This window comes from Trifolium pratense, linkage group LG6 (genome assembly GCF_020283565.1).
Source record: "Trifolium pratense cultivar HEN17-A07 linkage group LG6, ARS_RC_1.1, whole genome shotgun sequence".
Lineage (NCBI taxonomy): Eukaryota > Viridiplantae > Streptophyta > Magnoliopsida > Fabales > Fabaceae > Trifolium > Trifolium pratense.
The window spans coordinates 38,841,462-38,867,447 of NC_060064.1; the positions used below are offsets into that span (position 1 = coordinate 38,841,462).

The window sequence follows — 25,986 nt, forward strand, 5'->3', positions numbered from 1 at the left end:
TACTGGATGTGGTATCCAATGTTGAAGCATTGTACCGAACATCTTGCTTATTCTGGATGGTGGAAACACGTAGTTCCACATCAGAAAAGATCACATGTTTTAGCAAAATGAGGCCAACCATACAACGCCAACAATCTCCCCCTTTGGCAATTTTTGGCTAAAACATCCTAGGATTATTTCAACCGCTCTAAAGGGATACACAAGCTACCTTTTCTTCAACTCAACGTAGGCACACAGTCATGAAGTAAAGTAGAACATGCTTATTTAACATGCTTGTTTTAATAACCCCTAAAAAAAAATAGCATATTTAATATGTATCAATTTAGAACTTCAGAGGCATGCAACAGCGGAAGGATAAGCACAAGAGCCTCACAGGAGTTTGCCAATAGAGAGTATAAGATTCTCATAAAAGAAACACTGGGGAAAAATAAATTCCCTCAAAGCTGAGAAAAATAAATTCTCAGGAACAGATGATGCTTCAACATGTAGTAGCACATTGTGTGCTAAAGAATATTGCTCCCCCTCAAAAATAGAATCGAGTACCAAGTTCATCTTACTCCCCCTTAATTCATGCATAGGAGTATTCAGATGATCAAGCATCTGATGGCACATCAAGCTCAACATCTATTATGGCATACAATAACTACTCCCCCTTTTTAGCCACAAAATAGACAAAATGGGAACTGCATAAAATAATATCCAAAAGCAGTGCAGATAGTAGCAGAACAGAAAGTGCAGACAAAAAATTACAAACCATGCACACTAGGTGCTAAAATCAGGGCTCAGCCCACAGACATGCAAAACAAAAATCCAAATAAAGAAACATCAGAATTACACAGAAGCACTTGGGGAGGAATCACTTTCTTCTCCTTCAGCATCTGAGTCAGCTTCTTCTTCACCACTAGAACCATCATCATCTGCATCAGCTGCTTTAGCTGTAGCCTCTTCAACCCTGAGAGCATGTATCATCCTTTCAAACTGCAACTTCTTTTCATCTAGCTCCTTACAGTTTGCTTCCAGCATAGCAATCATCTCCTTCCTTGTCATAGGAGTGTCAGCAGCAGCATTTGATGGTCCAGCAATATCTGGAGCATGCCGTTTACTGTACAGCTTCTGATGAATGGCCAGAGGAGTTGCCCTTTTCTTAGCAGACTCATCCTCATGCCTTATATTCGGATGTTGGGACAAGATGATGTCACAGATCAAAGTTGGAAATGCAATGGGTTGCTTGGTGACAGAGGTCTTAGCATGCTGCACAACTTGATTGAAAATATATAGACCAGCATTAAACTTAGTACCAGTACCAATCATATAAATGAGCTTACCCAGATTTGTTGCAATGTCAGATGCATGTGTTGTAGGAACCCAGTTGACAGATGCAATACGATTCAGAATTGCATACTTTTGGGTTAACTTGACAGCTGGTACCTTCTCCTTCTTGGGCCAGGTTTTCACCTTTTCAGCTGTGATAGTTTTGCAGACCACATTGTCAGATACATCTATGTCAGGGTGAGGATCATCAACATTACCCAGCACCTTGTTGATCACACTTGGAGAGAAAGTCACACTTTTTCCTCGAACATATACTTTCTGAAATTCTTTGTCCAAGGGATTGTCACAACCTATAGGGATGTTGACAACAAACTCCCTAACCAGCTTTTCATAGCAGGAGCCTAAGCCCCACACAGTTTTGATCAATCCAACATCATTGATCAAACTCACAATTTCTTCACATTCCAGAATATCTTTGCCTAGTTTCCTTTCCAGAGCCAATCTTCTTTTGCAAATGATTCCCCATCGTTGAGCATAAGATGGAAGATGAAATGAAACATTGTCACAAGGAAAGTCTTCAATGTCAGGAGCAACAGATTGAGGCATGGCCTTCTTAGCAGACATAGCCTTCTTAGCAGGAGGCTTGATGCTTGAGTCATCCTTTTCAGCTTCAAAATCAGAGTCACTTGATGGTGCACTCTTCCTCTTCAGCACACCCTTTTTCTTTTCAGGAGGAGGTATAGGCTTGCTCCATCCTTTCTTAGGACCATACTTGACAGGCTTCAGAGTATTGTCCTTTGTTTTCTTGGTAACAACAGGGGTAGTGGTAACAGCAGGTGCAGGTGTAGTGGTCCTGCTTCTCAGTCTTCTCCCAATACCTTTTTGAGTAGGTGGAGGTTGCAGATCTTCTTCAGAGGGGACTTCATCAACATCCACTATGTCCTGTTCTTCATTGGTGGTTTTCTCAGAGTCCTCACCAGCTTCATTCTCTGGCTCAGAATCAGCCACATCTTCAGGGGTACTTTCTTTGTTTACTTCCTCTTCAGTGGAAGCTTCAGTATTAGATCCACTGCCAAACGACCCAGTGGCAGTGTTAGCATGTGGGCTAGATCCTCCTTTGGATGCTTCAACGTCCTTCTCAGCATCAGTTGGTATAGAGGATGGCTCAACACCGGTTGGAGCATCGGTTACAACAGCCTTTTCTTGGGATTTTTCAGTAACATCAGTTATGACATTCGTGGGAACTGCCATATTCTCAGGAATACTAGGATTATTGCTCACAATAACATTCTCAGCAATATTTTGGGTTTTTCCTAGGGTTTCAACAGAACTAGGGTTTTCCATTGCAGAAGGGGTTTCTTGATTCACCTTTTCAGACACAGACTTAACACTTTCTTCATTAACTTTATTAGACGATTCAACATTCGCCTTTTTGCCGGAGGCAACACCATGCGATTCCACATTCGCAGTTTCAGAAGGATCCTTATTCAAGTATAGATCAGACATGCTCAAACCCCTTTTTACGGGAGATTGGGGTTTCTTCTTCTTAGACTTAACAGTATCAGACTTAATAGAAATTGAGGGAGACGATTCACTTACTTTCTTAGTGGATTTTGCAGATTTCTTCTTTTTCGAACTAGTAGCAGGAATACTTGATATGGGTGTCGCATTGACCACAACAGTTGATCCTTCCTTCTTAGATTTTGATCTTATTTTCACAGTATCAGCAAGTTTGTTTTTGATCTGAGCGGAACCGGAAGATTGAGACATTTTCACAAAGAAATTGTTGAAGTTTTTGAAATTTTTGATGATTTGAGATGATGGTTTGTGTTTGCAGATCGCAGCAAGGAGTTCAGAGGAAGTTGAAGGTTTTGGAAGGGAATAATGATGATATGAGAGTTGATAGCGTGTAATTGAGAAGTTATGGAAAGTTATTTTTGTCTTTCCTTGATTTACGTGCGCCAATAGACGAAATTTGGAGAAAAACACGGTTGCGCGCACATAATGCCTTAACTGCTATAATTCCTCATATAGGCAAATTCCTAATTTGCCCCTAAGCCTTTCAAACTGATTTGCATCTAAAGCTTTGGTAAAAATATCAGCTACCTGTTCTTCAGTTGCAACATGCTCCAACTTCACAATATTTTCCTCTACTAAATCCCTGATGAAGTGATGACGAATGTCAATATGCTTTGTTCTACTGTGCTGTATAGGATTTTTTGAAATATTTATGGCGCTTAAATTGTCACAGTACAATGTTAGAGCATCCTGTTCAACATTGTATTCCTTAAGCATCTGCTTCATCCACAATAATTGAGAGCAACTACTCCCAGCTGCAATGTACTCAGCCTCTGCAATGGATAGAGAAACACAGTTTTGTTTCTTGCTAAACCATGAGATAAGATTTTCTCCTAGGTAAAAACATCCACCAGAGGTGCTTTTTCTGTCATCAGCACATCCAGCCCAATCTGCATCACAATATCCCATCAACCTAGCATTGTTGGTGTGGGAATACATTATTCCATAATCAGAAGTTGCATTGACATACTTCAAGATTCTTTTTACTTGTGTAAGATGGCTCATCTTTGGCTCAGCTTGGTACCTAGCACATACACCAACAGCAAAGGTGATGTCAGGCCTGCTTGCTGTGAGGTACAGTAGGCTCCCTATCATGCTTCTATATAGGCTTTGGTCTACATCTACACCTTTCTCATCCTTGGTTAATTTTAGATGTGTGGCAGCAGGTGTTCTTTTGTGTGCAGCATTTTCCATGCCAAATTTCTTTATGATATTTTTAGCATACTTGCTTTGAGACACAAATATTGTGTCTTCCATCTGTTTCACCTGTAATCCAAGAAAATAGGTTAATTCTCCTACCAAGCTCATCTCAAATTCAGACTGCATCTGTCTCACAAAGTGTTGGACCATCGGTTCCGCCATCCCTCCAAAGACTATGTCATCAACATATATCTGTGCTATCAACAAGTTTCCATTCATTTCTTTGACAAATAAGGTCTTGTCATTTCCACCTTTCTTGTATCCTTGGTTGATCAGGAATTCAGTTAACCTTTCATACCAAGCCCTTGGTGCTTGTTTCAAGCCATACAAAGCCTTTTTCAGTTTGTAGACATGATCCGGATGATTTGGATATATGAAACCTTTGGGCTGTTCAACAAACACTTCTTCATGAAGATACCCATTTAGAAAGGCGCTCTTGACATCCATTTGGTAGAGTTTGAGTTTGAGGATGCAAGCTACACCAAGAAGCAGCCTTATGGATTCTAGTCTTGCCACGGGAGCAAAGGTCTCATCAAAGTCAATTCCCTCCACCTGAGTGTAGCCTTGAGCTACCAGTCTTGCCTTATTCCTTGTTACTGTACCCTTCTCATCAGACTTATTCTTGTATATCCATTTAGTGCCTATGACATTTACTCCATGTGGTCTTGGAACAAGGTCCCAGACTTCATTTCTCTTGAATTGATTCAATTCCTCTTGCATTGCTTCAATCCAGAACTCATCAGTAAGAGCCTCTTTTATGTTTTTAGGCTCAAATTTTGATACAAAACAAGTGTTTGAGATAGCATCAATCTTTCTTCTGGTAGCAATGCCCTGGTCTGGATCACCTATGATTAGATCTTTAGGGTGATTCTTCTGTGTCCTAATAGATGGTGCTTTTGCTGGGGCAGGTACAGAGTCTTGATCAGATTCATCACCTTTTAATTCAGACTTTTCACTTTGTGTCATCTCATCAGAGTTGTCAGGAGATGGTTCAACATCTGTTTCCACATCCGATGGTTGAGTGGATGGTGCATCATCAATCACAACATTGATCGTTTCCATAATGACTTTGGTTTTTGTGTTATAGACCCTGTAGGCTCTGCTATTCAAGGAATATCCCAGAAATATACCTTCTTCACTTTTAGGATCAAGTTTTCGTCTTGGTTCTCTGTCAGCAAGAATGTAGCATTTACTCCCAAAAATGTGAAAGTGTTTCACAGTTGGCTTTCTTCCCTTCCATAATTCATACAAGGTTGCAGATGTTCCCTTTTTGAGTGTTACACGGTTGTGTATGTAGCAGGCTGTACTCATAGCCTCTGCCCAGAACTGATATGGAAGACCCTTGGCATGAAGCATTACCCTAGCAGACTCTTGAATGGTTCTATTCTTTCTCTCTACAACACCATTTTGTTGTGGTGTTATGGGAGCAGAGAATTCATGTTGGATACCTTCTGTTGCACAGAAATCATAGAATTTGCTATTCTCAAATTCCTTTCCATGATCACTTCTGACCCTTATGATGACAGACCCCTTTTCTCTTTGAAGTTGTACACATAAGTTTCTAAATGTTTCAAAACTATCTGATTTTTCTCTAAGGAAGTCTATCCATGTAAATCTAGAGAAATCATCCACCATAACAAAAGCATACCTTTTTCCTCCAAGACTTTCAGTCTGCATAGGTCCCATCAAATCCATGTGTAACAATTCAAGTGTTCTGGTAGTAGATTGATGTTGAAGCCTTGGGTGCGCCACCTTGGTTTGTTTGCCTATCTGACATTCTCCACATATTGTTCCTTCGTCTATCTTTAGCTTGGGTAATCCTCTGATTGCTTCTTCAGCTATGGCCTTTTTCATTCCTCTCAGGTGTAGATGACCCAACTTTTGATGCCAGAGTTTGACTTCCTCATTTTTGCTTATGAGGCAGGTAGACATATAATTTCCTTCTTCAGACACCCACAAGTAACAATTGTCTTTGGACCTTACTCCCTTCATTATCAGTCTTCCTTCTTCATCTGTAACAAGACATTCTGATTGTGTGAAGTTCACCTTCATGCCTTGGTCACATAGTTGACTGATGCTAATCAAATTTGCTGTAAGTCCTTTTACTAACAGAACATTGTCTAAGTTTGGTAACCCATTATCAATTAGGTTTCCAATTCCTTTTATTTCTCCCTTAGCTCCATCTCCAAATGTTACAAAGCTTGTGGCATAGGACCTTAGGTTGGCTAGATACCCTTCCACTCCAGTCATGTGTCTAGAGCATCCACTGTCAAAATACCAATCTTGTCTAGATGATGCCCGCAGTGATGTATGAGCTATCAGGCTTACACCATCTTCCTTCTTCTTCCACTCTTTCTTGACATTCACGTTCTCAGATTTGGGTTCAAGTGGCCGTGAATTCTGTGGATAGCCGTACAGTTTGTAGCAATAAGGTCTAATGTGCCCTTTCCTACCACAATAATGACACCTCCAATTCCTTCTTTTAGTCCTAGATCTTGACCTGTTGTATCGATGGTGAGGCGGGTGTTGAGACATCGAGTTAGTCTGGACATGCTGCTTAGGTTTTAACCATGTGTCAGTTCCCTGATGTGTGGGAGGATGAGGAGGTAGTAACCCACCACTAACAGGAAAAGTTTTATCAATGGGGGTAGTGATTGTAGCTTTGTTGTAACCCATTTCTTGATCCACTATCTCGTAATCAAAGCCAATAGGTTTCTTACCAGCACTTTGTTTTAGCAGCATGGCTTGAAACTTTTCTTCTCCTGATGCAAAGACTCTAACTTGTTTTCTAGCATGCTCCAAGTCTTCATTCAGCTTTTCAATCTCTTTGTTGAGAGTCTTAATTATATCCAGACATTCATTCTTCTCGGCCTGAAGTTGACAATTTGTCTCCTTTTGTTTTTCCAAGGCTTTGCAGAATTCATTGCTCCTGATGAATAAGTCCTTATAGGTAGCCAGAAGTTCTTCATATGATGTTTCATCGCATGATTCAGCATCAGATTCATAGACACCTGTCAATGCATTGACAAGTTTAGCAGATTCACCTTCATCTTCTTCTGAATCATCCTCATCTGACCAAGTAACAGCAAGACTCTTCTTCTTCTTCAGAAAAGTAGGGCATTCAGATTTGATATGACCAAATCCTTCGCACTCATGACACTGAACTCCTCTAGATGAAGTACTTTTGTCATCACTTCTGGTCCTCCTTTGACTAGATACAGGTTTGTTGAAGTCAGATTTGGTGCTTGGACCATTGAACTTATTGTTGAAGTCAGATTTGGTGTTTGAACCATTGAATTTATTTCTTTTATCCATCCTCTTCATGATACGGTTGAACTGTCTTCCAAGTAACACCATGGCTTCAGATAAACTTTCATCACTCTCCATATCTATCTCATCATCTTCTGCAGTATTAGAAGTAAAAGCCAAACTTTTGTTTTTCTTCTCTTTTCTTTGGTTTATGCTCATCTCATAGGTTTGAAGTGAGCCTATTAGTTCATCCACTTGAATGTTGGCCAGATCCTGAGATTCTTCTATTGCTGTTACTTTCATGTCAAACCTCTTAGGTAGAGATCTGAGAATTTTGCTCACCAGCTTTTCATCTGATATGGGTTCTCCCAAGGCATCAAATGAATTTGCAAATTCTAAAATATTCATGTGAAAGTCATGAATAGTCTCTTCTTCCTTCATACTCAGATTTTCAAAATTTGTGCGAAGCATCTGAAGTTTGGACAGCTTTACCTTGTTGGTTCCTTCATGTGCTTTCCTGAGTATTTCCCACGCCTGTTTGGCTACAGTGCATCGTTTAACAAGTCTGAACATGTTGATGTCCACCCCATTGAATATGGCATTCAAGGCTTTTGAATTTCCCAGAGCTAGGTCATCCTCGTCTTTGGAATAGTCTTTATTAGGCTTGATTTCACCTGTTACCTTTCCATCCTTATCAATGACCATAGGGGGTTCCCATCCATTTTCTACAGCTTTCCATGTTCTGCTATCAATGGATTTAAGAAACACCATCATCTTAGCTTTCCAGTAGTCATAGTTCTCAGGCCCAGTTAGCAGTGGTGGTTTAGAAACCGTTCCTCCTTCCTTGTCCATCTCACCAGAAATTTCCGTCCCTGAAGCTCACCCTGAGTTTTGAGCAGGGTGCCTGCTCTGATGCCAATTGAAATTCTGGCACACTAGTATTAAGATGTTGTACTCAACGCTTCACCACTATAACTTTTAATGCGTGAATCAATGATCCAACATCCAACCGCGCATACACAAGGAATAGTAAACTAAACAAACTGAAAGTAAATTAACACAGTAATTTGTTAACCCAGTTCAGCATAAGCCTACTCTGGGGGATACCAATCCAGGAGTGAATCCACTATGATAGTATTAGTTTGAAGCCCTCAATAAACCTCCCGTTTATGACTTCTCACCTAATCACCACCCGTGCTATATCCTACCTAAGACACACCTAGGTATGAGAACCTCCGCTCACCTCCTCTTGACCACAGCCACTGTGATCGTACAATACTAGATTTAATATGTGAAGACACACTTCATAAAACACTCACACCACTTCCGTGCTTAAAAGCTTTGGAATGGTATACACACACTATCTCCTTGCTTAGAAGCTCCAGAGATATTACAATGCACAAACACACAGTTCCTAGTCTAGTGGGAAATCAACACAAGACTTAGAACACAATAGACACAATACTAAAACCTAAACTCACGCTTTGTAAGACTCAAATCTGGTTTCAGTGAATTGAACAATGGAGTCAACCTTCTTTAAATAACCTTCACGAGCTCAGGCTAGGTCTTCAATTAGGCTTCAATAGCACAGCATGATTAATGGTTCCTTCAAGGAATAATCTTCAATTAAAATGTTTTGTTTCCTTAACTTGAAGATCTGATTAACAAGCAACACTTGATCACGAGATCCATTAATAATTATGCGTGACAACGCTCCTTATCACAAACGAACCTTTATTGTGGATTCCATATTTAGAACTTAGGCGCGAGATCTCACCATACACAGGCCCGGCCTACTGGATGTGGTATCCAATGTTGAAGCATTGTACCGAACATCTTACTTATTCTGGATGGTGGAAACACGTAGTTCCACATCAGAAAAGATCACATGTTTTAGCAAAATGAGGCCAACCATACAACGCCAACAAGACACATGCATATGAAATAAATAAAAAATTAAAGATAAAAGGATTAAAGTAATATTAATTAATGTGACTATTTTATTATTCTTTTAATTTTGTTAATTCATATGTGTGCGCCTAAATTTTGTGCTTAAAAGCTTGTGCCTATGTAAAACTATCTGCTTGGTCTGATATAGATTATCTCTCAAAACTTCCCCGACACAAAATAACATTTATCTCTCTTACTTGTGTGGACTGTGGTTCCTCGTTTATTTTAGACCACCGCAAGCAAATAATCATAGTTCCAAGATTAGTGTGTGAGAGTCTCATCAAAGTTACTTATATTTTTGTATATGAAGTATCTACCACCGTTTAACAGTGATTAATTTTTGTCGAAAAACTTATTGAACACATAAAATGAGTTCTTCTCTTTCAACCAATTTGTCTCTATATGCCAGAGACATAAATCAAACTTTTGATCACATGCTTAAGGTACTCAAATCTAGGCATGACAATGGGGCGGGGCGGGGACGGGTTTTGCCCTCCCAAACCCAAACCCATAAAGTTCGGGTTTCCCCAAATCCATCCCAAATTCGAGCGGGGATAAAAATGATAACCCCAAACCCATACCCAACGGGGATCGGGTATCCCCATCGGGTTTCGGGTATCCCCATTACGCCTTTTTTCACATGAATTTAGATTATATTTTAGTATTTTTTTATTAACAAAAAAGTTAAATGTCCAAAATTATTTTCTCTCAACAATATTTTTTTAAATAAAGAAAAAAAAAGAGTAAATGGTTTGTTTAATACTCAAATTAAAATAAAAAATAAATATATGAACGTAATTTAAGATATTGTTTAAGGGTTTGTAATTTAAAAGAGGTGAAATCTAATTTTTAGTATAAGCGGGGCGGGTTCGGGGTGGGTATCAATGTACCCAGTACCCGCCCAAACCCATATTTTGAAATCAGGGAAAACCCAAACCCAAACCTAGTCAACTCGGGTTTTGCCCATCAAAACAGATATGGTTTGAGTGGGTATCCACGAGTATGAGTTTTATTGCTATGCCTACTCAAATCCGTTATCATTTAGACCAACCGCATATTAAGTTCACCACAACTCCCTAATCAAAGTTGTTAGCCATGATCATTAAAAAATTGGAGACTGCTCATTCCACCAAGACAACAGAGATAAAAAGACGCAAACCTTTAAAATACATTTTCTCCCTACTTCCAAGATTTAACCATTTTTGTGAAATAAACACCTAGATATTTTTATTTTTTTCATTTCTTTCCAAATCAATAGAACACATGTAAAAGTTCGCAGCTGAAGCAAGAAAATGACTTATGGAAATAGGTTTGTATTTATTATACCTCGTGACTTGGCAACTACTAAGCTGAAGTATCTATTGCCCCAAATCCCATCTTCAACTTGTAAACGTAACTACCTTATTTTACAATTTTACTATATTACACAAAGTATCTATCGTTCCAACTCATTCATATCCCTCCCAACCCCCCCACCCCCCACCCCTAATTATTAGTTTGTTTTTTCCAACATGAACAAGTGGTTCATGTGGTGCACCACACACAAGTCTCGAGTAACATTATAACGAATACAAATATTATAAAATTGATCATTGAATTGAAAAATTATATCATATAGATTATTCATATAAATTTTTAGAAAAATTGAAAATAATTTGATATGTTATTGAGATATCAAAATTAACGATTTATGAGTTTTATTAAATATCATTAATTTTGATGAGTCTCAATAACATATTAAATAATTTTTAATTTTTATATACCACTAAAGTAGAATTTAACCGAAATGACCTCAATTGATATAAGCCCACACCATAACAAAAAGAGAATTTCTTTTGAGACACAAAACCCATTTTCTAGCGCGCTACAAATTTATTAAAATAGTCTTGTCCGCTATTTAGGTAGCGGATACCCCCAAAGATATTCTACGAATTTTTATATAACGTCTGCTAATTAAGCTGCGGATGACATTTAAAAAATTTGTCAATTTTATAACATTCGTTACTTATTGGTAGATCATTTTAAGGTTATATTTGGTAAAAAATAGCGAATGACTGATAAACTAGCTTATATCGAATGAATTTATAGTGAATGATTTATAAGTTAGCTTTTAACTTATAGTGAATAAGATAGCTGATTGAATTTATAGTGTGTGATAAAATAACGGTTGAACTAGCTTATAAGTATGAAATGACAAAAAAAAAAGTTTAATTAATAGATAATTAATTTATTTCAAGTAACATGACATGAGTAAAATTTGAAGAAAAAATGATAAGCCGTAAGCTATATGCTACTTGAAATAATGTTTGAAAAATAAGTTATAAGCTTTTTTTCAAAAATGTTTATCAAACAGATTTTTTTTGGTCATATGAGTTTATAAGCTATAAACTATAAGTTATAAGCTCAAAATATGGTCAAATCTTTCACCGTGCACAAGTTACAAATCTACTATATAAGAAAAGAACATACATATGAAATTTCCAATTTACCCCTTTTTCATTTTTTGACACATAATCAATTCAGGGTTATTTTGTGTCTTTATTAAAAAAAGTTAGTAGAAAAATGCTAAAAAATTTCTTAGTAGGATTCAAACCATTAACCTTTTAGTTACACTTCTTATTACACTAACCACTAAGCCATATGAATTAATTTGTTATATTTTTGGAACCAACGTATAATCAATATGAGTTAAGTTAAAAGAAGAAAGGGGAAGTGTTTATTTTTTTTTTTCTTTTTTATAATAAGAGAGTAAAATTCATGTACAAATAAAAGGAGAGATTAAATGGAATTCTTTATTTCAACGTCATAAGTGCATTATACCAAATAAGACAACAAATGTATGTTTTTTTTTTACAATATAGAGGTATATGGTGTTGTTTCCATTTATTTATGATACTTTATTTGAGTCCAACCCTTTCTTTAGTGTAATTTTATCATTTATTGTTTATGATTTGTTATTTTAGATTCCCTCAACTTGATTTATGGACTTCAATCCAATATTTAATTAAGTTAATTTTCAATTTGTAGTTCAACTCAATAAATTTAATTAATTTAATACAAGAATATGGTGGAAGAAAAACTGAAAAACTCCCGTAAAAAAATGGTGAGACAAAAACAATAAAAATTGTCAGTTACCTCAAGAGGATTATTCTCTACAGTTGCGCGCGAATGATATACTCCATCCGTCCCAAATTATAAAGGAAAAAAACCCATTTTTTTGTCTCAAATTATAAGAGAAAAAATCATTTTCAAGAATGTTTTTTCCTTATTTTCATAAAATTAAATGCAAATTGCATTTAATTTCTTCTCTCTCTCTCTCTCTCTCTCATTTTCTCAATAAACAACAACCAATAAAAATTGTTTTTACATCTTCCTATGCAACTTATTCCAAGGAAAACCCACAAAAACATACTTCAAATTCTCATGTTTTACTTTTTCTTAATAAGTGTGATTTTTTTTATTTTCCCTTATAATTTGGGACGGAGGGAGTATTTAGTTAAAAAAAACAGTAAAAATTAAATACACAGTTGAAAATAGTTGAAAAATAAATGACATTTTTTAGAAGTTTTTTTTTTTGAAAGATTTTTTGTTGTTGATATAAGGACTAATATTTTTTTTTAACAAACCAAAATGAGATATATTAACATAGACAACCTCCCCAACACAAGTCGTACCGAGGTAGACTACAAAAATTTACAAAGAGTCAGAGAAACAAAACCATAAACAAATCACACAAGAAAGATATAACAAGAAAGATATGACTTTCGTTCTTATGAGTTTTTTCTATGCGGAAGAAAATTATTGGATAAAAAAAAGGACTAAAATATTATGTTGCCTATTTTTTTTTAATAATTTTACAGGTTATATTCATATTAATACGGGAACCTAATTTTTTTGGATATATCTACGAGTCTTATATTTTTACTCATATATTAGTAAAATTGTTTATTTTTTTTATAATTTTACGATTTATAGTCATATATTAATACGGGAACATAATCTTTCGTGTGAATTCTACGGGACCTATGTTTTTCCTTTTTTTTTAGACTAACAACAAACAATATTCATTTATTCAAGTAAGTAGAGTACGTGTGAATCTGCACTGAATCTGAATCGGAGCAAATCTGCAAATCTGAACAAAACAAACATCGTACTACAGCGGAATTAAACCGAACACCGTACCAAGACGCGAACTCAAGACAAAAAAACTCTGCACTAAGACGGGATTAAAACAACATCAGACAAGAACAACAAAAGAAAACTCAAATGAAACATAAGAATGTGTGAAAATCACTTATTTAAATAAAAAAAATATATAAAACAATCAAAAGGGGGTGATTTCAGATAAAAATTGATCCAAAATCACCCCTCTTTGGAAGATGAACAAGAATAAAAAGCAAAAAGTAGGGTTTACTATGTTGTTGTTGTGGGGCAGCTATGAAAAAGCAAAAAGTGGCATATGTTTTTTCTCTTATTAATAAGATTTCATGTTCTTTAATAATTTATGTAGGACCTATATATATTTATACTCATGAATTAATAAGATAAACTTTTTTTTTTGTGATTTCTACGAGACTTATAATTTTAATCATATATTAATAAAGTTGTTTATTTTTTTATAATTTTGCGGGTTATACTAGATCAAATATTAATACAAGCACCGAATTATTTTGTTCATTTTTACGAAACATATATATTTTTATTAATATATTAATAAGATTGCTCATTCTTGACATATATTTATACTCATGCATTAATAGAAGGATATAATCTTTTGTGTGATTTATGCGGTGCCTGTTTTTTTTTTTTTTTTTTCTGAACAAACTAAAATGAATTTTATTATTAATAATGAGTCCTCATTGGCACAAGGTGTGCCAAACAAAACAACAACAGTTTATATCATACACGTACGCATGGCCTATGTTTTTACACTTATTAATAAAATTTCCAGTTTTTAACTATTTTTTGTGAACTTATATTTATACCCATATATTAATATACGATAACCTGATCTTTTGTGTGGTTTATGCGGGACCTATGTTTTTTACTCATATTAATACGTTTGTACGTTTTTTTATAACATCTACAAAACCTATAAAATATTCATATATTAATATGGAAACTTTTTTTTTTTGTGATTTCTACGGGGCTTATACTTTTATTTATATATTAATTAAGTTGTCTATTTTATTTTACAATTTTACGGGTTATACTCATATTTAATACGGTGACCTAATTATTTTGATATTTTTGTGAGACCTATATTTTCACTAACATATTAACAAGATTACCTTTTTTTTTTAATAATTTTAAAAGGATATATTTATATTCATATATTTAATACGGGGACCTAATTTTTTGGTGGCTTTTAAAAGGCCTATGTTTTTACTAATATATTAATAAGGTAGTATATTTTTCCATAATTTCTACATTATCATTTATATTCAAATATTAATACGGAGACATAAGATTTTTTGTGATAGTTTTACCATTGTTCTTTTTCTCTTTTTTTTTTACCAAATATTATATCTTTCTTTTTTTTTAATCTTTTAATCTACTTCCCAATAAATTACTATTTTATCTTATCAAGTGAGGAGCGGCAACGCCGCGACTCCCGTGCGGACGCACGGGTGTCCTGCTAGTACTATAATGAATACGAATTTTCCAAAATTCACCGTTGGATTGAAAGTTTATATCGTATAGATTATCCATATTTTTTATAAAAAAAATTGAAAATTATTTGATATGTTATTGAGACACATCCAGATTAACAGTTTATGGATTTTTATATTGAATGTCGTTAATCTTGATGTGTCTCAATAACATATCAAATCATTTTCAATTTTTTTTTTTAAAAAAATTCTAGATATCCAACAATGAATTTTGTAAAATTTGTATCCGATTTAATAATATTGATGACTTGTGTACCATAAAAAAACTTTATCAAGTTTTTGAAGTTAGACAAAACCCATATTAGTCTAGATCCAAACGTGTTATCTTAATTTTTTTTATTTTTACTTTTATAGAAAACCTAAACGTGTTATCTTAATCTATCTATACTTAAACATAATCTGAAGCCTTTAATGTTTGCTGGACCACAAAAAAAGAAATCTATACTTAAACATTTAAAAATATTAATTAGTTGATTAAAAAAATATACTCCAATAGATAATCATTTTGTCATGAACTCGTTTGGGTTTCAACATAATTAGTAGTTGGTATAACATTATATCATACCTACGACTACGACTACGTAAGAGGAATGCTGGAGGACAGGGGCAGATCCAGCGTGCAACCAGAGGGTGCACCTGCACATCCTGAAATTTGAGAATTTACACATGATACCCTGTATTATGTCTACTTTGCACCCCCTCATATTTTTCTTTTGCACCTTGCACTCAAAGATTTACAAATCTGCCCAATTTATTTTGTCTTATTCACTTATTATAGAATTTAATTTATATGCATCGTCGGTGTAAAGTTATTTTGCACATTCGTCAAATAATATAACGACACATCATGCATGATAATTAAAAACACATGATGTGTCACATTCATTAAATGATGTGGCAACACGTCATTGAATGTATGTATAAATTTTTTTTACACCGACGGTGCACAACAATTAAACTCCTTATTATATTAGTAAATGATAAAGTGATGGATGGCATTGGCAGAATTAATGACATGCGTCATTTATATTTGTAATATTTTAATTTTGTTCAAAATAAATTGCACAACAAGAATAAGGAAGGATAGAACATAGGTACTTTCCTTCACATCCCACAGCTCAACCACCGGGCTATTTAGATAAATTTTGCAAATTGGTGCAACATTGGTATATATTAATTAAGTCTATTTTTTTGGTACAGATATATTAATTAAGTCTATGTTTGCTTTTAATTTCAGAGATATCACAATTAATTTTGACTAAAGTAGATAAATATATTCAAACATAAATCACTCTAATTTTAACTCAATTTTAGTCAGAATTAATTTTACAAAATTAATTTGTTCAAAATCAATTATTTTCACCGCAAAATCAAATATACGCTAACTAATTACTTAAATTATAGCTAGAAAAAAATTATATATATATATATATATATATATATATATATATATATATATATATATATATATATATATATATATATATATATATATATTATTATACGCTAAAAAATTTTGCACCCTTGTCTCCGGGTCCTGAATCCGCCACTGTCGGAGGATGTGACCCTAGCATTCCCGACTTACCCCCCTCTTTTTTTCATGTATTGGTTGGTATGATTGATGAAAAAAAAAGAGAAATGCGTGACATTCATTAGCAAAATCCGAAAAAAAATAAATAATTATTTTATTACCACAATAATTTATTTAAAATATGTCGTCAAATTATATAAAAGTTGCATTGTCATGTCAAATTCCTCCACCGGAAAAAATACAACTTCGTCATAATAAAAATCCCTATATAGTAATGTACCAAAAAAAAAATCCCTATATAATATATTAATATTCTCATTGAAGATGTGCTAAGACCCACATTAGTGATGTTCACAAAAGCATAAAATGAAACCAGTGATTCAGTAAATTTGAAGACTCGATTCAAAATAGCTAAATTGGTTCTTTTATTTCATTTCTTATGTTCTGTCAAAGCAAAAACTAAATTGGTTATTTTATTTTATTTTTTCCATTTTTTAATTTATCATTGATGTACCACTAATAAAAAATAATTTTGTAAACTAATTCATAATTTCTCTTTTTCATATAATATTAATTACGTTTCTTAATTTAAGTAATATGGTCAGAGACGAATCCAGAAACTTATTGCACGGGGGGCCGGAAACAAGAACAATTATTTTGAGCCTTAAACATATTTTTTGTTAGTCATTATGATTTTCAAATTTATCTTTCCTTTGTTAGTTTGATCCTCAAATATGTTTTATGTTAGTCAGTTTGTCCAAAAATTACTAATAATAGACATATTTGAGAATATTTTGTAATTTCAATACACTTTATTTGACAATTAATATTTTATATATTTAAGGACCGATATATTTTATGCTAGTCATTTATTTTTACCATAGTATAATTCATAATACTAAACTAAAGTGTTATAGATAGATAATTGAAACATAATAATATATATATTATATACATATATGAGAGGGAGGGGGGGCCTTGGCCACTACCTGCCCCCCTTGAATCCGTCCCTGAATATGGTCAAAATGACTTATATTTTGGTATGGAGGGAAGTAAATCAAGTAAGTATTACTCCCCCGTCCCAAAACTTTAGTCTTTTGGAGTTTTGCACGGAGATTAAGAACTGATAAGTAAAGTCATATTTACCCTTACTTTATAAGAAAGAGAAAATATATTTAATTAATGTTTTAACTTTTGCACGGGTACAAATGATAAAGTATCACTAAATGTGCATTGATTTATTAAAAGGACTAAAATTTTGGGACAAAATTAAAAAGCTAAAAAGACTAAAGATTTGAGACGGAGGGAGTACTTGCTTTAAGATTTTATTGAAATTATGAAGAATTTTTTTTTGTTTTCAGCACCAGTATCCGACCTATTGAACCGCCTAATTTGATCCGGAATCAGTTCCGCCATTAAGTGGTTTCAACCCCCTCCCAATCGCAGTTGCGAGGATCGAACCGTGGTCCTCTCTACTAAATTCAATGTCAATAACCACTGTACCAAATAACGATCGGTTAAATTATGAAAAAATTTACCAACAATGAATTGATCCAAGTGATCAAAGGTAAAAAAAAAAAAAATTATGAAGTAAGCATGAATTCGTATTTTCTCGTGAAAGTCACGACGTATTCATCATACGAGACTTTTGGCACTAAAGCCAAAACTGAATTTGGTACTATGCCTAAACTCAATACGCTAAAAACAATTCTAATTAATTGAAAAAACAAAAATCATCATGATACGCGAAGAGCATGGTCCTTGCCACATGGATTATTATTTAACATAATCGCTTTTAGTGACGAACCAACTTATTCATTCATTCATTCATGCACCGATTATTAATTATTATTACATTACTTTCACATTTCTAACTTCTAAACTCAAACACACACACAAAAAAATGTTCCCTCTAAACCTCACCGGAAACAACACCGTTTTCCCGCCGGATTCGTTCGTTTACGACGCCGATGACATTCCGTTCGGTACAGTGTGGTGGTTTGTTTACGCCGGAATTTCATGTTTACTTGTTATCTTTGCTGGTATCATGTCTGGTCTTACTCTTGGGTTAATGTCTTTGGATTCTGTTGGTCTTGAAATTCTTCAAAGAAGTGGTTCTTTCACTGAGAAAAAACAAGCTGGTAATATTAATAACAATGCTTTCTCTTTAACTTTGTTCTTGTTTGTTATTCATTGTTCAATTGTGTTTGTTGTTGATTGTTAACTATGCAGCTGCAATTTTCCCTGTTCTTCAAAAACAACACCAGCTACATGTTACTTTGCTTCTTTGTAATGCTCTTGCTATGGAGGTATTTCTAATTTCATTATTTCACTTTTTTATTCAGTATTAACCATCTGGCTCCCCGGGCCAGCAATCCAGAGTTCAACCGCCAGGTAAGTAAAGTATGATTCCCACTAGGAATCAAATTTGGGTTCTTTTGAACGATTTGTCATAGGAGGAGTTCATTAACCACCTGAGTCCAATGTCTCAGTTTCATTATTTCACGTTTAATTCAAATAGAGTTGCTTTTTTTAACTTACCTGATTAATTACCATACATGATTTATTTTCTTAACACTCACTCCACTCCAAATGAGGTTGTGTTTGGATAAAAAGTTTAATTAAGTGGTTATTTATATAAAGTGCTTATATTAATATATAAGTTATTTCAAGCAAGACATTTGGGTGAAGTGGTTAATGGGCTCCCCCTAGGACGAATCGTTCGGGAGAACTCGAGTTCGATTCCTCGTGGCAACCATTCTTTGTCAGACTTTACTTACCTTGCGGTCGAACTATGGATTACTGGCCCCCTTCCTCAGGGAACCAGAGGATTAACGGTAAAACAAAAAGAAATAGAATAAAGTCAAACTGTTTTTATATTAGCTATAAGTTGTTTCCATAAGTAATTTTAGCACGCTTATGAAAATTAGTTGAAAATATAAGCTATACATTGTTTTCATAAGTAATTTTAGAGAGCTTATGAAAATAAGTTGAAAACAACTTATGGATTAGTCTGGATTAATCATAATTTTTTTTTTGAAAATAAGTTGACTAATCCGAGGGACACCAATCCCACCCACCACTAGTGGGGGGGGCCATTTAGGATGGATTACACGTAAGTTGTTTTCATAAACTATCTCAAAGAGTCTCGCAAGTGCTTGGGGCAGTACAGGAGATAAGGTTAAATAAGTCGATCCAAACAACCCCTTAAACTCATACGAAGGGTGTATTTTTTTCTACTTCTTTTCATATGTATCTAATTATATTTCACCATTTAGATATTTTTGAAGATGTTTTAGCAAGTAATATACTAATATAACAAAGTGACATTATGATAAAATATGATTGGGCGATTGTGTTTCTTCCTTTTTGATTTGCAGGCACTTCCACTTTACCTTGATAAACTTTTTCATCCTGTTGTAGCAGTGTTACTATCAGTAACTTTTGTTCTAGCTTTTGGAGAGGTACACTATTTTTCGAATTGAGTTTGCTTGCATCGTAACCAAGCAGGACAATGCACTGACTGTTACTTTGTCACATGAGATTAGGTCATCCCACAAGCTATATGCACAAGATATCGCCTCTATGTTGGAGCAACATTTATCGGGCTTGTACGTGTCCTGATGTTCATCTGTTATCCGATTGCTTACCCTATTGGAAAGGTAAAGATTATATGTTGTCTAAATTATAAACTAATTTAAGGAATTTCATTAACATTATATTAGATTATAATTTCTAACATAGCATAAAGGCGGTAATTTTACCTTGACAGTAGAAAGTTGCTTCTTATAGTAATTTTGATTTTTAATTATATAATGAATTCTATGTTCAAATAGATCATATTTTTAATTCCATGGTATCTTAACCCCATGCCCTGTGATAAAAGGGCTGGAAATTTTTATTTGCAACAAAATATGGCTTTTATGAAGCTTATACTATAACCTTGGTGCTTGTAGGTTATGGATCTATTGCTTGGACACGATGATGTATTGTTTAGGCGAGCACAATTGAAAGCCCTTGTTTCAATCCATAGTGAAGAGGTAATGTGTTTGAATCACCAACCAAGTGGGTTTTGTACAACTTCCTAATCAAGAAGAGTATCTACTGCATTTCTTTGGAAATATGATCAAATAATTTCATTCTAATTCGTTACCATATAAAAAAAGATTTTTCTTTTACGAAAGGATGCTAATTTCACCTTGACAAAAAATTTCATTCTAATTCTGTTGATCATTGAAGGCTGGTAAAGGAGGGGAACTCACACATGACGAGGCGACGATTATCAGTGGAGCACTAGATCTCACTCTGAAGGTAGATACTTTGTTAACTAAATTGTTCTGATGAGCTTAATATCGGTTGGATTCTCTTTATTGCCTGACCATAACTTTACCAGTGATAGCTGCTATGAATGTGTTATAACTTCTTTTGGCGATAAGATATATTTAACTTCAAGTGCATCTACTATATTGCCTTTGTTCTAATATAGAAACAAAATTCTGCATTGCTATGCAGACAGCAGAGGAGGCTATGACACCAATTGAGTCAACTTTTTCCTTGGATGTTGAAGCCAAATTGGACTGGTGCGTTTTCATTTTTAAGCATTTATTTTCAAATATCTAATATAGAGTCACAGAAAGTTAAGTTATTTTTCATCCTCACAAGATGGTATTAATGTCAAACTTTCAGACTTTATATTATATTGCTTTATTGACAATGTTAGAAAGAACATAAGTAACTTTACACATTCAAAGTCTTCCTATGCTTAAATACCAAATACTATTTTAAAGTGGCTCAAAGTGTATTTAGAGCTGAAGTTTAGGTATAACTTGTTTTCTGTTTTATCACAGGGAAGCGATTGGGAAAATTCTTGAACGAGGTCACAGTCGTATCCCCGTATACAGTGGAAACCCCAAAAATATTATTGGCATTTTACTAGTAAGTGTTATTACCAACAGTGCACTCTAAATGTTTTATCAAAATTGTTTTGTTGGCTGCTAAAACCTGTTTGCTACTCTTTGTTAGGTAAAAAATCTTCTTACTTTAAGAGCTGAGACAGAGTGTCTAGTTAGTGCCGTTTCCCTCCGGAAAATTCCTAGGTTTGACCTATTGTGCCCTTTCATTTCATCTTTCATAACTTATCAATTGAACAAAATTATTGTTCATGAATAACACAGGGTTCCAGCAGATATGCCTTTATATGATATCCTCAATGAGTTTAAAAAAGGAAACAGCCATATGGCAGCTGTAGTCAAGGTTATAAGAGAGAAAAACAACCCTCAGGCAGCTGGTGACTTCGACAAATACAACGATGAAGTAGGCATCAAACATAGTTCTCAACTGACTGTGCCATTGCTAGCCGGGTCTTGTGAGAAATCAGACAATGTTGTCGATATTGACAAGCTTTCTAGGTATCATAACCCTGGAGGATACAACGATGCGAAGAATGCCAACCAACAATGCCAAGAAAATGACACTGCACCAAATAGTTTCCACCACTTTTCAGGTGATAAAGATGGGGAAGTTATTGGCATCATAACCTTGGAGGATGTTTTTGAAGAACTCCTACAGGTAGACCTCCTTATGTTTATCTAATACATTTGTGCGTTAATGGTGTAACAAAGAAAATACAATATGTTGTATAATCCATAGAATAATTAAATTTTGCTATTTTGTTTCTGTCCATGCAGGAAGAAATTGTAGATGAGACAGATGTGTATATAGATGTACAGAGGAGGTGATGTGAATTTTTTGGTTTATTTTTCTTCTCAATTTCATTATTTCCTAGAACTCTTAAATGGTTGATGACTAACTGACTATGAAATGCATTATGAATTTGGCAGAATACGTGTTGCTGCTGTCGCAGCTGCTTCATCTGTTGCACTAGGCCAAAGGTCGACAGGTCACAAGCCTGCAGTAAGTTGGAGTCACTTTTTTTTTTTCACCTTCAAAGTTTAAGCTTGTAATAGAAAGCTGATCATTATGTTTGGGCATTTGTATTGCATGCTAAAGGTTAACTTACTTTTTTGTTGCAAATAAAAATTACATGAATGTTTTACATTAATTAAGAGGACATATTTTGTTTGAATACAAGTGAAAGTTTGGTGACCAGACTTTCCACTACTTATCCTATTTTCTGATCTAGATATGGTACTATTATGATTGCTGGTTTGATATTATGGAATGTTTAGATCTCTTATATTGAAATATTGTTTCTTTCTTTCAGGGGAATCAAGCAAGCAGGTGAAAGTTTGACCGAGTTTTTGAATGATTGTTCACATTGAAGGAGAGTTTGAGTCCGATGGAGCTTCCAGGGCAGTAAATGATGAAATTATACTATAGACATTCTACTAATATATTGTATAGCTACTGGTGCGTTTCAAAGTTAGGATGGCATATACTATATTGTATAGCTACTGGTACGTTTATATGTTAGGATATAATATACATCATGGAGATAGGTCACAATTTTCTTAGTCTTATTATAAAATATAGCTCTAGGATTTCTAATAGTAGATTCTATTCTTCGACATTCTCTTTTCATAAGCAATTTGGTTTGAATCTTGTGCTTTCTGCCTAACCAAATGATTGAGCGTAAGTGTTTAATGTGTGTAAGCTAAGGTCAACTTGTTTGGGCTGTATGCGAGTTTGATCCTTGGCCATTGTTTGAATTTCAAATTAATAAGGCCTTTATCCCATAAAAACTAGAACATTAAGACATCCTTAAATTGTATCTCAATGCCTATCAACATATCATAGCTATGTTGCTTGGACGAAGTTCAAATTGATGCCTTATCTGCTGTATCGCGACTAATCATTTGACATTTGAATTCATCTACCGGAACCAAAAACTTGCAAGAATGACCAAGTAATTCAAAATGCCTGTTTCTCTTTACAAACTTAAACACATAAAGCAGTATTTATTTAGTTTGTTAATTTGATGTCAGTTACACAAGTACTTGGCCTATAAATAAATCATGTATTTTACAAAAGTGAAACCATCAATGTGAAACTCAGTTACCCAATGCCTAAGGCTATCCAAAATCAAATTTTGCACTATAGGATAGTTACAATTCAAAGCACTGTGCACCTTCAAATCACCGATCCCATTTGCATAATAGTAAGATAAGTCATCAATACCTTGTAGAGCGCCGGTCTCAGCAGTATTGGAGAAAACAACTTCTATACCATTGGCGGCATGCATAGTTTTCACCATTTATAGTAGATACAGATTCTCCGGGCACTCACACCAATATCTTTAAAATGCTGCAACATTTTAGGCAAACCAGAAAACGTCCCAGCTAAGTCACTGGAAAGTTGACTCGATTCATGCTCGGTAAAACGCTTCACATTCTGAAATGAATTCCCAACAATTCTAGCATAAGGGTCGAAAATAACACACTCATCATAACTGTTATCCCTGTTAGCTCCTCCGAAGAGATAACCGTATCTCACAAAATTCCTTGCACTCTCAAAAGATATATGCCAAATATCACCTGATCTATTGACATAAGGATCAAGATCAATCTCCAAAGCAGGCTTCTCCACACCAGTATCATCATCATCATCATCATCATCATCATCATCATCATCATCATCATCATCATCATCATCATCATCATCATTATCATATAAATAAACACAATACCACACTCTCTGCATGCCTTGAAAAAACCGCGAAATTGCTAAACCCGTCAGGAAATAATTCAAGTGATGGCAAAAGATTTGCCATTAGAGTGTGCTCTTCATTCTAATATCCTTTGACTCCATCAACTTATTTTGAAACTTCTCTTGTAATGATCCCAATGGAACATTTGCGAACATAACAATGATGGTTGTAACAAAAGCAGCAACAGAAGCAAGTATGTAACTTTCACAAATCATGCATGTAACTTTCTTAGGCTGAAATTTGTATTGAAATGTTGTTATTATTATTATTATTATTATTATTATTATTATTATTATTATTATTATTATTATTATTATTATTATTATAATAATAATAATACTGGAGTACATATTAATATTAGTTCATTCATGGAGTACACATTAACATTAGTTCATATATATGATACATATATTTTTCTTACTTAATCTCAGAAGCAATCGCACTCAAACATCATATTTATTTAACTACTTATTTAATCGACCAACTTCAAACTACACTTAAACATCATATTTCATCAAGGACAGCTTCAACTACATCGTATACCCTTAAACCAGATGAGCTCACTCTCTGCCAAGAAATGGCAAACTTCGATTTGTCTGGGACGGCCCCAAGAACTTGTGTTCATATGGAAAATCGAGATTGTTTTGAAAATCTTACAGTTTTTTCTTCTCATTCAGATGTACTTTCTTCTCATAGCTCTAGGATTTCTAATAGTAGATTCTTATCTTTGACATTCTCTTTTTCATTAGCAATTTGGTTTGAATCTTGTACTTTCTGCCTAACCAAGTGATTGAGTGTAAGTGGTTAATCTGCTTCAGGTAAGGTCAACTCGTTTAAGCTGTACGCGAGTTTGATCCTTGGCTATCTTTCGAATTACTAAGGTCTATTTCCCTTAAAAACTAGTGTTAAGACGACATTAAATTGTATCTAATGCCTATCATTCTATCATTGCTATGTTGCTTGGATGAAGTTCAAATTGATGCCTTATCTGCTGTATGGTGACTGACCATTCGACATTTGGAGTCGAATATCTACTGGAACCAAAAACTTGCAAGAATGACTAAGTAATGCAAAATGCACGAGGTCTTAGGTTCAAATCGTATTGGCTTCAATGTAACAAAAAAAAAAGAATCAAATAAAACTGAATATAAGGAGGAACTATCTCAATATCATGGTGACTACTGACTAGCATAAGAAGTAAGAAGTGACCGCAATGTTTTAAAAATTGGATCAGGTCAGCAAGTTCAACCGGTTGGACTGGAAACCGGATCTAGCATCGGTCTAGATGACTTACAAAATCGGTGGTTCTGAAAACCAGTCAAAAAAATCTTTACGCCGATAGTACACAACAATTAAACTCTATTTATTAACCGATAATAAATGGAACAAATTAACCAAAAAAAAAATACAAAGAGGAACATGATCATAAATGTACCAACTAATTAGACTGGACAATAATATTTGCTTGTCTTCGAATAAACTTAACCTCAAAATAATAATTCAACAATAACAAGATCTAACATTAGGAACTATATATAACATTAAACTCTGATACACATGCATCATTGGAATTTGATGCATCAAGGAGAACCTTAAAATCGCTTTCAAAAGTGACCTTGCTTAAGCCCAAACTTTGGACCTAGGACATAGTGTACCACATCCCCACAGCCTGAGAGGGCATGAAATGAAAAAGACAGAAGGGAAACACAGTTTGAGGAGAAACTAAGGACAACGTGCTCTCATTCTGTGGATTTCGTTGCTCCAATGCTAGGATTATGACCAAACACCATGTTGTCTTCATTATAATTTATGTTTAGTTAAAATTTATTGATGTCATCAAAATACTTTTCTTTGGTCGACCACTTCTT

At 34.4% G+C, this 25,986-nt stretch overlaps 2 protein-coding genes across 2 annotated transcripts; one reads left to right on the top strand and one right to left on the bottom strand.

Annotated features, from left to right (window-relative positions):
* Positions 1-831: 831 nt before the first annotated feature.
* LOC123892246 lies at positions 832-3,042 on the bottom strand. The gene is made up of 2 exons (XM_045942052.1): positions 1,839-3,042; positions 832-1,751 (listed from the first exon to the last, which is right to left on the bottom strand). The coding sequence occupies exons 1-2, from the start codon at positions 3,040-3,042 to the stop codon at positions 832-834; spliced, it is 2,124 nt and encodes a 707-aa protein (XP_045798008.1).
* Positions 3,043-18,138: 15,096 nt separating this feature from the next.
* Positions 18,139-23,034, top strand: LOC123890616 (putative DUF21 domain-containing protein At1g03270). Its single transcript, XM_045940255.1, has 13 exons — positions 18,139-18,593; positions 18,685-18,761; positions 19,833-19,916; positions 20,001-20,114; positions 20,409-20,492; positions 20,692-20,763; positions 20,965-21,032; positions 21,300-21,387; positions 21,475-21,548; positions 21,627-22,020; positions 22,140-22,186; positions 22,293-22,365; positions 22,676-23,034. The coding sequence occupies exons 1-13, from the start codon at positions 18,356-18,358 to the stop codon at positions 22,694-22,696; spliced, it is 1,434 nt and encodes a 477-aa protein (XP_045796211.1). The 5' UTR covers positions 18,139-18,355; the 3' UTR covers positions 22,697-23,034.
* Positions 23,035-25,986: the final 2,952 nt, after the last annotated feature.

Bases quoted from the DNA above. Each gene is read 5' to 3' on its own strand.
- LOC123890616 (XM_045940255.1), top strand. From the start codon at position 18,356: ATGTTCCCTCTAAACCTCACCGGAAACAACACCGTTTTCCCGCCGGAT. The intron at 20,493-20,691 runs GTAATGTGTTTG...TGATCATTGAAG, and splicing joins TTTCAATCCATAGTGAAGAG to GCTGGTAAAGGAGGGGAACT. The intron at 22,187-22,292 runs GTGATGTGAATT...TGAATTTGGCAG, and splicing joins TATATAGATGTACAGAGGAG to AATACGTGTTGCTGCTGTCG.
- LOC123892246 (XM_045942052.1), bottom strand. From the start codon at position 3,042: ATGTCTCAATCTTCCGGTTCCGCTCAGATCAAAAACAAACTTGCTGAT. The intron at 1,752-1,838 runs GTGACAATGTTT...AAAGGAAACTAG, and splicing joins TGACATTGAAGACTTTCCTT to GCAAAGATATTCTGGAATGT.